The sequence below is a fragment of the Scleropages formosus genome, chromosome 17, assembly GCF_900964775.1.
Source record: "Scleropages formosus chromosome 17, fSclFor1.1, whole genome shotgun sequence".
Classification (NCBI taxonomy): Eukaryota; Metazoa; Chordata; class Actinopteri; order Osteoglossiformes; family Osteoglossidae; genus Scleropages; species Scleropages formosus.
Window position 1 is genome coordinate 6581676 of NC_041822.1, and position 12864 is coordinate 6594539.

At 42.2% G+C, this 12864-nt stretch overlaps 1 protein-coding gene across 1 annotated transcript; it reads left to right on the plus strand.

Moving 5' to 3' along the window:
- The first annotated feature begins 909 nt into the window (after window positions 1-909).
- On the plus strand, window positions 910-2187 carry LOC108938528 (beta-1,3-galactosyltransferase 5-like). Its single transcript, XM_018759115.2, has one exon. It carries the CDS (start codon window positions 960-962, stop codon window positions 1812-1814), a length of 855 nt encoding a protein of 284 aa, XP_018614631.2. The 5' UTR covers window positions 910-959; the 3' UTR covers window positions 1815-2187.
- The last annotated feature ends 10677 nt before the right edge of the window (window positions 2188-12864 follow it).

The window sequence follows — 12864 nt, forward strand, 5'->3', positions numbered from 1 at the left end:
AGTCACACTTATTGGCCTTTGGATTAATATCTGCAGGGAAGCCACCGAAGAGGAGCGAGGGCTCCAGGAGAATAGCATCAAAGAAACAGCTAATTTGCTCCTTGAAAACCTAATTTGTGTTTGCAATGAGTTTTGTTTCATTGGATCACAGGTTATGCCCTTGCTGAGTGTGAGAGGTGAGCAGTGACCTCCTTTCTCTCCTCTCTTTATACTCGTCTCTCTTTGCAACCCTGTCTACATCTACCTTAGCCTATAAAAAAATGTAACAAAGGAAATGATTAATACTTGCATGGCTATCATCTATTATGATGAATATATTATTCAGCGCTTTTTAAATGCATCTAGGTTATATGAATTTCAGATTGTGGTTCTGCACGCTGACTGCATGCGTACAAAATGAAATGAAAGTATCATTATTTTTCTCCATCTTGTCTTTTCGATACCTAAAAATGCAAGTTCGACTTGTGTCCGTCTAAACATCGTTAATAACGTATATCTTCTCCTACTCGATTATCTTTACTATTGTTATTTAACTGTTACGGATTCCTCCAAATTAAGTATTGTCATCTTTTTTTCAGAGCTCATTTCTTCAAGATTCTGTTGACAAAGCATAGGTCCCATTTTTACACTTGTAAATAGATTTTACAGAATAGTATAAATGAAATGTGTGCAGAAGTACAAATAAAATTTAAAAAAAATCCAATAAATAAGAAGTGGAAAGCAAGGATAAACTGCACCATAAAGTACTGGATCCCCAATGACATCCCTGTTTGGATCGTTGTTGGAACGCCTTTGAATGCTTCCCTAGCATGATTTCGATAAACTTGTCACGCTGCAGCACTGGACTCGTCTGCTTAAGTGCTCTAACATCTTCCCTGCTCATTCTACAACTGTTTCCATGGTACAAAGAATCCATTGTAGTAAAACAACTGAACAGTGATTTAGAGAGACTAAGTTTAATGCATAGAGGAAAAGGAATACCATTTGACTTGCTTCTTAATTCAAAGCAGGATCCTAAACTGTGCCAAAAGGGTCAAGTCTTGATGATACTCGTAACATCTGCACCCTGGCATTTAGAGCAAAGGAATTCAATCAGGAATACATGGGCAAAGAAACAGGGCAAAGACTTTAATTCCTGGCAGGTGCTCTTTCTAATCGGTCACCACGCTGGAGCAGGTACCTCTCCAGAGATCCTGAAAGAACAGCAAACCTTTGGAGACATTCTTGTGGGAAACTATGTCGACTGTTACCGGAACCTGACTCTAAAGGTCATGCATGGGATGAAGTGGGTTGCGGAAAACTGTGAGCCTCAGTTCGTTCTGAAGACGGATGATGACTGCTTCGTCAACACCTGCCACTTGCCACGCTTTCTGGTGAAGTTCAACAACATTAAGTCTGGTCTCTACGCAGGATCTCTGTTTCCTCAAGCAAAGAGGCGGGTTATCCGAGATCCTTTCAGCAAGTGGTATGTCTCATGGGAGGATTTTGAGGAAGAGCGGTACCCGCCTTATGCCAGTGGTATTGGTTATGTGCTTTCGCTTGATGCTGTGCTGAAGATCCTAAAAGTAGCAGAACATGTGCGCCCCATCCCGGTGGAAGATGCCTACATGGGTATCTTAGCAAAGGAGGCTGGGATTCCGGTGAGATCAAGCGCCCGTTTCATGAAGCATAATATAAACTGGAGAGTATGCAACTACAGGTATCTCATGGTCATCCATCACCTGGATGCCAGTGAGCTGAAGGTGGCTCAGCAGAACATGGTTAAAGCCAAGACGGCATGTTCGGGCACAGCAGAAATCACCACGTGGAAATGAAGGGCACCTGCAACCCCGAATCTTTTCAGCTGTCCCTGTCCTACAATAACTCATTTGAGACTCTTCTTAATTATTCCTAGTAAACACACGACAACCTTTGGAGTCCTACAAAGATGAGAAAAAGACAAATATTTTGGGACAACGGTGCTTGAGTGACAGTACAGCTCACCATAGCGCTACCTGCCTTTTACTCCCAAAGAGAATTTAAATGTGCTGCAGCAGCAGCATTATCCTCTCATGACTGAACAGGATTCCTTGTTATATCTAAAGCGATTGTGTGCTTTGGATTTGTGTTTGTGGGATGTGACAGTATGCAGCGATATTGGATGGAAACGTCACAGAATGAAAATGTAACCTTGTTACACAGTAACTGCTGTTATGGGGGGGAGTGAAGCCTGTAGATGAACACCCAGCTACAGGTGACCTTTACTCTTACCTGTAGTGTGTGTGTGTGTGTGTGTGTGTGTGTGTGTGTGTGTGTGTGTGTGTGTGTGTGTGTGTGTGTGTGTGTGTGTGTGTATATAAGTGCACATGCAGTGCTTTGCATTCAGTTGGCACCGCGGTACAGCAGTGTGAGCAAAGATGACACACAGCTACTGTGAACCTGAGAGCAGCAAAGGCCAAAGTGTAAGTTTTGCGTAACATTTATGCTCAAGAGCACAAGCTGCTTGACAAACAGTGCAGAAGTTTGCTGGAGTCACTTATTTAGAATAACATTAGTAGTCGGAGTGCAGACTAGAGCTCTCGCATGCTGGCCACTGGAGAGACGTAAAATTGCGAAATCGATATCGCCGACAGATGGCCGTGCGAGTCCCAGGTGAGCTCTCGAGCCACTGTGTACCTGAGCACGGTCCATGCAGAAGTGAATCAGAGTTGCCCAGTGAGGAATGCGAAGGGCGGCGATCTCTGCAGCTGGCAGCCTTCACGGAATTGCGTTGAAGGAGAGCGAATTTAGGGAAGTCGCAGGGCTGAACGCAGGCACACCTCGCAAACGGAGTCGGCGCACAGCCATCCAACACTGTGAACAAGAGTCTCTGCTGGATAAGGCAACCGCGAGAGATGTACATGGAGCACAGTGGTAGGAAGCGCTCGAGTGACACGTGTTGATGACTACAGGCCTCCTAAAGAGGCGAGTGCTCATGAGAGCACGGGGATGGGCAAGGCAGCGAAAAGCAGACATTTACATGGCTGCAGACATCACGAGGAAAGAGGGTAAGGGTCACTGTGCGCTTCATACAAGCAAAACCTTCACCGTTTTGGTGGCCTCAGGGGGTCTGTTTACAGAAAATGTGGGAGCAACTAGGAGCCATTGGACAGGAGGTGAACAGCGAAGAGCGGTGTGCTGGAAATCAGAGCAATTCTGTGCTGTGAATGGCAGTGTGCTAGGGAACTCGTGGGGCCTTTTCTTCTTAAATTCTCTGCCCAGCTGGACACGCTATTATTTTGATGACATCAAAGAATTTTCCAGCTAAAACCCCCAGCATGCCCTTTTTATTCTTGGATAACTACTCCTTTGCCAGCAAGAGAACTGGAATTAAACGGAACTGTTCGACTAGTCTGGCTGTTAACACGATGAATATTAGGGCTCTTGAACGGACAATGGAACCATCTTGTGTTAAATATACGTGTAAAGTACTTAAAGTATGTTGTCATTTATTGAAACCATACTGCGATAACGCCAGTCTCCTGTAAAAGTTGTAATTTTACTGTTTACATCCAATAATAATAATAATAATAATAATTACTGATGACAAACTAAGAAGTTTATTAATCAGTTTGATTAGAAATCTTTTTTTCAGGCTTCCAGTCTTTCATACCACATGAATGAAGACTTAACTCATGAGTTAAAATACCAAGTAAAAATGTTGAAAATCCCTTAAAATATCACCACAGATTTCAGTAGTGTGTTGTGTTGCAGGGGGTGCAGTGGCGCGGTGGCGCAGTGGGTTGGACCACAGTCCTGCTCTCTGGTGGGTCTGGGGTTCGAGTCCTGCTTGGGGTGCTTTGCGATGTACTGGCGTCCTGTCCTGGGTGTGTCCCCTCCCTCTCTGGCCTTATGCCCTGTGTTACTGGGTTGGCTCTGGTTCCCTGCAACCCCATATGGGACAAGTGGTTCTGAAAGTGTGTGTGTGTTGTGTTGCAAAAGAAGCAGAACCATTCCTTAGTGATGCACAAACTGAATAAATGACAACTATAGAAAAGTACAAGTTCTGCAATAGTAACAATTTCAGTTGTACTTAGGGAGTTATTTTTAAGGTATAGTATAAGTGACTGGTTAATGTGTTCTATCTGTATATATATTTAAATACAGATGGGCAAAGTCTAAAGTCAAGTGATGCTGTAATTTTGTTTTGAATTAATTTTAATCTTGAAGCCACAGACATTTTTGCTCTTTGTATGATTTATACCAGTAAAATTTGCAACAAGACTTTGAGATAAATCATCATCACAGATGATGAAAGAAAGGATTCACAAGCCTGAATGTGTTCCAGTATAATGTATTAACCACAAGCTGCTTTCCTTTGCTTGATCCAGCTCCCTTCCAAAAGCTCATCCTAAGGAAAAGTGCTTGAACCGCCAACCCTGTCAGCAATGCTGCAATAATTGCTTATGTTGTGTGACAGCATTTTTCTCACTCTTGTCTAATAAGGTGTGTAACCAGTGTGCTCAAGTCCTGTTCTTGTTCTTCTGTATGACACCCCCCACATTTCATGATCATAATCCCAGCACAGCAAAATAGAGGATTTATACAGAGTATTTGTGAATTTTTATTGATGTGTCCTTGCAGAGATATTGTGCTACTATGAATTATTAAAGTTTAAACAACAAATAAGACATGCATCGTATCTGAAAAGGCAATAGATGTAAAAGCCACAACTGTTGTAGAGCAAATAATAAAGTGAACTGTTGTACCAGCAATATGCATACTGTATAGTCATTTCTTTATTTTTATCTCACACTTTTAAGCACCTTTCTGTGTTGAGCTACTTACAATTATTTGCCCATTTATACTGCGTGGTAATTTTACTGGACCAATTTAGGGCAAGTACCTTGCTTAAGGGTAGTACAGAGGTGGGATTCAAGCCTGCAACCTTTGGGTGTGAAGGAAACACTGGTAACCAGTAGTCTACCAGCTGCCCAGCTAGTTTGTACCATTAAAAGTACACTGCATTACCTCCATTGGGATTGTGCTGCCTTGTCAGCTACATCCATTGTCCTTTCCATTGCTCACAGCATTGTCACCATGCCATTGCTTTCTTCATGTGTTATAACCGACAATTAATAAAGGACTTGTTTTTACATGAAGGGGTATGGTATTTTCCCCTCATACTTAAACCAATAGCAATAAAATGTGTCTTCATCCGTGCCCCTTGCAAACACGGTTGTGAGATGGCACTCCTCCAATGGCTGGTTGTCATCGCTCCATTTAAAACATGATCATGGTGCAGTATTTATAGACACAGGCACTCCTCCCCCCCCAGGCTTCCTTCATTTGAGATGACGAACCAAAAAACGTTTCAACGTGCTGCAGCCTGCCTCTCTCAGAACGAGGCAAGTTCAAAAGCTCTCGATTGGGTCCACTGAAGATCTCACCTGGTCTCCCAACACTACACATCTGGTGAAGAGATCACGTCAGCATTGTACTACTTGAGAAGGCTATGGAAATTTGGCATGCTAAGCCGAGTCCTCAGAAGCTTCTGTAGGTGTGCAATCGACAGCGTCCTCACCAGCTTTATCACAGTGTAGTTTGGAAGCTGCACAGTACAGGATTGTAAGGCGCTACAGCGAGTGGTGAGAGCTGCCCAAACCATCTCTGGAACGTCCTTACCATCACTGGAGAGCCTATACCAGGCCAGAACCATCAGGAGAGCCATTAACATCATCAAGGACAATAGTCACCCCCAGCACAGCCTTTTCACACCCTTACCATCAGGCTGATGCTACAGGAGTGTTAAAGCCAGAAACTCAATGTTGAAAAAACAGTTTTTACCCATAAGCCATCAGGCTTGTGAAGAACACCCATCCGCTGCCTCTCCACCCATCACGGCAGACACAGTTCACCCTCTGAGCCTGAGAGGTGTCAACTATCCCCCATCCCTCCTACACACATACACATCCACAACGCCAATATTATCAGAGACCACAGACTACCTCCGCATACCTTGCGTACGCAAATACACCCCCGCCGCCCAACGGCAAATAGACCCAATCTACCTCTGCAGGACTTTGCACATGTACGACTTCCATGTTTACATTGCGCACTGCACACTTTATATATGTATATAACTTTGTTTCTTGGATTTTCGCACTAATAGTAATTTTTGTAAATTTGTAATTTACGCCGTGTGTTTTTCTTTCCTTATGTTCTTACAATTTATGTCATAAGCTGCTGAGAGGATTCACAGTGTAAGAATTTCATTGTATGGTGTAACAAACTGTTTACTGTACACATGACAATAAACTCTTGAATCTTGAATCTTAACAGCGATCCAACGTGAAGCTTTTCTGATTCCTGACAATGAGCTGATTTTCATTCATCTGTCATTTTGTGTTTTATTCCGTCTGCCATGCAGCTCGTGTTCATGTGCGGCACCTCTCTTTGTTGCTGCATGGCAGTAATTCCTCAAGTTTGCGCTTGCTTTCAAACGGAGGATTGTCAGCCTTACCAGCATCATCTCTGCTTTAACTCTGGTTTGTCTCTCCATGGCAATGCGGGCGAGATCTTCCTCGGCATGGAGCTCTTTTCCATGGAAAACAGTGGATTTTGCCAAAGAAGGGACTGAATCCTTAAAGTATGCAGCAGATCCATGGCACCTTACCAACAGAACATAGGAAGCAAGGAACACAAAGCTACTGTATTACATGTGTACTGCAGAGGAGGGACTGACCCTTCGTGATGCCATCTTCTTGGGACCACGTTTGTTAATCGGAAAACACCAAATTACCTTCATGTAATATGCTGGCGTACGTGTTAATTTGCAACAAGCTATGTATGGTTTAAAGAAATGGCTACAGGATATACGCCCGTGAAAATGATGAGTGCAGAAAAGGCACTCAGTGGTATTAAAAATACAGAAAGTATATACTGTATATATAATATATATACAGCACTGTGAAAAAGTCTTATAGGTGTTTCACAAAAATATTTCTTTTAGGCAGTTTTTCAATGTCTTCTGCATTTGTGTCAATGGGAAAGAGCATATTTTAGATTTTCAAGCATTCCTTTTGCAAAAGGTTACAGTATTACAGTAAGGGTTTTGTATGTCGTTTAAGAAAGAAAACACACACACACACACACACACACACACACACTGTCTGAAACCACTTATCCCAAGTGGGGTGGCAGCAAACCGGAGCTTAACCCGGTAACACAGGGCACAAGGCTGGAGGGGGAGGGGACACACCCAGGACGGGATGGGAGTCCATCGCAAAGCGCTTGAACCCCAGACCCACTGGAAAGCAGGACGCAGCCAAATCCGCCTTGCTAAGCAGTTGTTGATGATGGCTTGTTACTAAGCTTTGTAGAAAGTTTATTAAGAGCATTGTTTTTAGAAGCATTCTCACTTTACAGCTTTTTTCCCCGAAGTGCCTAGAACTTTTGCACAGTACTGCATATATATGTGGATGTCTGAAACACACAATGCATGAACAGATTTATATGTGACTTATTACTAACCAGCTACAATTAACTGCCAAGATCTTCTTTTACATTTTTACTTAAGTTATATAGATGCATAATTATCTAATTCCAGTCAAAAGCTTGAGTGTATCTGGGCAATTGGGAATTGCAGCAGAAGAGCTGAGAAGTCATATCAACTGGTTTCTTGCTCAGACTTGTTCATCTAGTTTCCACAGGTGTACTCAGATTTTCTACAGGTCCTATAACCTACCTGACCTTTACTTCGTTAAATAAGAAAACATAGTTATTTATGTGGTAACTAAAATTTCTGGTTTCTATTACACGACTGCTTAGGCATATATAATGTCTGATATATATGATGCTGGAAAAACGGATGAAAAGCCTTTGTTTAACGTTCCTGGTGTTCACATTTCATCTGCTCTCCTGTACAACTCAAATGATCTGACTTACTGTAGCGGTTCTCCGGTGCTCTACGCTGCCTTTCATATATTTGAAAAAGCAGCTATTGGGCCATATCCGTGATTCCTGCAAGCTCAGCCGCACCACAGAAGGGCTTCTTCTGGAACCAGCAGGAGATAAAACTTGTGATTTCGGAGTCAGTAGGGTGCACAGGCTGAGCCCTGTCATGCAGTCCTTCCGCCAGCACCTGTAGCCCATCAAAGAAGGGCTGAAAAAAAGCTGCTTCTCAGAGGGTTGCTACCTGCTGACTCCTGCTCTCCTCCTCCAGCCAGATCCCTTTGGCTCCACTTGTACTGTCACTCACTGCAGGTGGAGCTCAATAGACAGACCAACATACAATATTATTACACTTTCTACATATATGTACCAAACGGCTGAAGTTGTATTTGATTTTTGTACAGTGACTGGTGTAAAAAAAAAAATAAATAAAAGAATAGCAAAAGCATTTTCTTGTCACAGAACGAAAATTACAATGTTCTCGAGTTGTGACTGAAAAAAGATTTAATGGTTCGACGGCGAATTCAAAAACACACCAAGCACTGTGATTAAGTGCTGCATGCAAAATTTTTATCCCTTTGTGTTCCTTTGATAGAGTCTTTTAAACACAGAATCTAATTACTGTTTTAAGTCTGAATGCCAATTTTTAAAAACATACAAATTGTTAATGAATAAATTCAGCTCAAGCGGTTTGATCTGATAATTGACTTTTGGACAGTGTGCCTTCTGCAAAAATTGTTCCAGAATACGAAGAGAACTGGAAATGAGGACGTTTATTCCACTCCGTTAATCAATTTTAAGAAAACTCTTAAGGAATCCAAGGGAAATATAGGCCTTTAACTGTGGGACTCGCTATTTTGTGTTTATTATCTATTTATTTGCTGTATTATGCTGTATTATCTGTTTTTGCACTTGGTCGCAGCGCGATGCAAGGAATTGGAAAAATTTGGAAAAGTGAAGATATTAGCACCGTAACAAAGATTTGAATATTCAACGCAATCGTTTTCCTGATCACCACGTACGCATGTGAAAGCTGGACACTCAAGAAGGTGGACAGAAGGAAAATCGACGCTTTCGAACTATGGTGTTGGAGGCGAATGCTACGCATGCTATGGACGTCAAAGGTCACAAACAAGACGATCCTAGAGCGAGTCAAAACAAAGATGTCTCTAGAGGGCAAAATCACCAAGCAGCGGCTCGCATACTTTGGTCATATCTTTTGAGCGAATTCCTTGGAAACAGCATTAATGCTTGGCATAGTCAGTGGGATGAGAAGAAGAGGACGTCAAAGAACACGTTGGCTGGACATAATCAAGGCCGACACGAACATGCCCATGAAAGAATTGAAAGAAGCGGTCAAAGTTCGTAAAGCATGGAGAATGATGATCCATAAAGTGACTGAAAGTCAGCCTCGACTGAACGGTTAAATCATCATTATCTGTTTAAACTGTTTAATTTTCTGTTTTTATGCTTGAGTGTTGTGTTTTATATTGTTGTCTAAAGAACTCAGGGACTTCCACTATAATTTCGTTGTATTGCACAGCAATAAAATGACAATAAGGAATTCGATTCAATTCAATTCAATTGCTTCAAACGTTATTGACTTAACATTTGTATCATATCAACACTGAACCACAACAATCCATGTATCCACTAATTAGCTCTTCACCATGTTGCCTCACATGTGAGTATTTCCAGGGAGGTCACAGGAAGACGTGTCACTTGGGTGAGAAAGCCAATTGCAATTTTGCTAACAATGTCACTACGCCGTTACCATCTTAACAAGTGACCAGGGCTTTCACTTGCAGAAAAACTCATGTTCCTTGGTTGCTTCTGAAACACATGTCATGATTCTTGACAAAGTAAATGAAACTGAAACAGGAGGAGTCACTATAAATTACTTGTTCCTGTCCATTTAATCTAGATATGCACTTCTGGAGATTTTCTTGATATAATATGTAGGCCCCCAAAGGACATTTAATCTTGTACTTTTTTAAATAGAGCATGATGAATGAATGAATGAGTGGATAGTTAAAGATAGATTCAACTAAACTTGATCATCATATTCGTATTCAAACAACCAACTAATTTATGGCTGTAAAATTGAACATCTGCAAACTTTTTTCAATAGCTTTTCAGTAATTTATCCATTAGTTTGTTCATTTCCAGTAACCACTAATTTCTGAACAGCCAATGCTTGCAATATGAGGGACGATAAAGGATGGAGAATAGAGGATGAGTGGAAGGTATCTGGAGAGGAAGGTTTCTCATCAAACTCATATATACATACTAGTAGACTAATAGAAGAGCAACGCAACTGGAAACTCATGGCCATTTCAATAATTAGAAGATGCATAGGTAAAAGCTAAGTGGTACCACAGAGACCTGATCAGAATTCATGTAACATCCCTATAAACAAGTGTATTGAACTCTGTTGGCTATGACACATCATTTTTTGTTTGCATGTTTTCAGTAAAGAATATCACTGTGTCATCGCCCTTTCACATCTCTGTTTTAGTGACGCTGGATATGGCCATGGGATAGAGTCTATATAAATCTGTGCTCAAAGGAGCGACATCGGCGCTCTCAGATTCATTCTGTGCGCGCAGATAGCCGTAAGTGCCGGGGGGGGCACAGCACGGCCTTTTTCCCAAATGCAACAAGGTCATATTCCCGTGAGCTAACGCTTTCATTTATGGAAAGATTAAATATTTATATTTGTAAGTCATTAGAGATAATGGAGAATTAATGGTTCTTTACTTTGAACAGAAATGCAATGGTCTGAGCGGAAATACAGTATGTTTACAAGGTAAAATGACTGGAATCCTGTGGTTCCCTGTTCTCTCATTATTATTATTATTATTTGACAGTAGCAGGACAGTGCTCACATTAGAACAAATTCTTTATATTTTTTACCACCTGGAGTATTTGCTCATCTAGTCTTTCATGAACAGTAACTGCTTGTTCAGCGCAGGGTCGTGGTGGTCATCAGTACTGCACGCCTTCAAAGTGTCCGTCAGCAAGCGACCGGTGACATCAGCAACTACCAAGAGAAAAATCTATTCAATTCAGTCATTAAATTCAATTGAAATTGTATAGCATTGACTTTATTGGTGAGTATGCGCAGGACAACTTGCCAGTGACATCTGGGACAAAAGTGGACTTCTGTGTGTGAATATGACGCTTTGATGTGTCATTGATAGTTTACTGGCTGATGAATTTGCAGTGTAAATGTTTGTCTTACGTATGGCTGTTACCACCCACACAGTTCACCGGTCGTGTTTTGTGTGAATACGAAGCTGTTCAGAGCTGAGCACGGCTATGCTTTCAGACGCCATACAGCGTAGCAGCGTGAGCCGTGTTACACGTAACGGCGGCAAAACAAAGACATGGAGGTGAACGTGTATATTTAAAGACAAGTCATCCCCTGAGATACAGCCTGTCCAGCTCTGAGAATTCAGTTTCAATGAGGGGTTTCAGGTAATAAACTTTAGAAGGCATTGCTTTGGGGGGTGCGGTGCACAGCGGATTTGGCTGGGTCCTGCTCTCTGGTGGGTCTGGGGTTCGAGTCCTCCTTGGGGTGCCTTGTGATGGACTGGTGTCCCCTCCTCCTCCAGCCTTGTGCCCTATGTTGCTGGGTTCGGCTCAGGCTTGCTGTGACTCTGCTTGGGAGAAGGAGTTTCAGACAGTGTGTGGGCATTGCTTTACATTCACACACACACATTTTCTGAACTGCTTGTCCCATACGGGGGTCGCGGGGAACCGGAGCCTACCCGGCAACACAGGGCGTGAGGCCGGAGGGGGAGGGGACACACCCAGGATGGGACGCCAGTCCGTCGCAAGGCACCCCAAGCGGGACTCGAACCCCAGACCCATCGGAGAGCAGGACCCGGTCCAACCCACCGCGCCCCCCCAATACTGATAGATACACTGCAGTGAACTTCCTCCAGTCATTCACCCATTTATACAGCAGGCCAGTGTAGCACGTGTGCACACACACACACACACATTATGAACCATTTCGAGTTACCAATTAATGTGAAAAACATGTCTCTGGACTGTGAGAGGAAACCCACACAAATACAAGGGTTTATTTGCAGGGGGGCATTTATATGTAAATTTATTCTGTGTATACTGCTGTTTTTATGGTACCTACTTTATATTTACAAGTAATTACAATATATTTTTATAAACATGTTTATTATTTTATGTTGTATTGTTTTTGTGTAAGTGCAAGTTTATTGCTACATAACGTTTATGCGGCAATAGGGTTACACACAGTTTTGGCTTTAGGAGGGGAGTGATTTAAAACACGCACACACGCATTGTTAATATGATAATGTTGTTTGTACTTGTGAAAAGCTTTAAAAATCTTTTTTCAAAAAAAAAGATAAGCAAGAAGCTTTTAAAAAATGTTATATATCCTGAAAGACATCGAAGTACAAAAGTAAAACATATATTTTTCGTTATGTTTTCCATCATGAGTTCTGCCTGGAGTTCGGAAAATTAAAACAATAGTTAGTCTTTTAGTGCTTTTTATCACATTGTAGGGTTGTATTATCGCTTTCATTTCACACAAGAGTCAGTGTAGTCCTGACAGTCTCACTGAGGAATACATTTTCCTTCTGAAGCACTTGCACTCCACTAAACCCATTGAAGTTTGAACATATTTGCTATGCCCGACTTAGTTTAGAAAACGCTGAGACTCTTCCCCCACCCCCACTTTTGTAGTTAGCAGAGTTATCCGGTTTTTAACGATTCAATCTGATGTGACACTCGGCACCTGGGAGACAAACCCTCTTTGGCTGATGTAAGAAAAGCACTGCAGGGCTGAACTGAAGGCGCCCGAGACTGAAATGTCAATTCTGTCGTGCTGTGCAGAGCTCGTACATAATTACCCGGATTCACCCTGTGAAACTCACCCAAAACAGACAGTGCTTGTATGGCACCCGT

Coding starts and splice junctions, on each gene's coding strand:
- LOC108938528 (XM_018759115.2), top strand. CDS start 960: ATGCATAGAGGAAAAGGAATACCATTTGACTTGCTTCTTAATTCAAAG.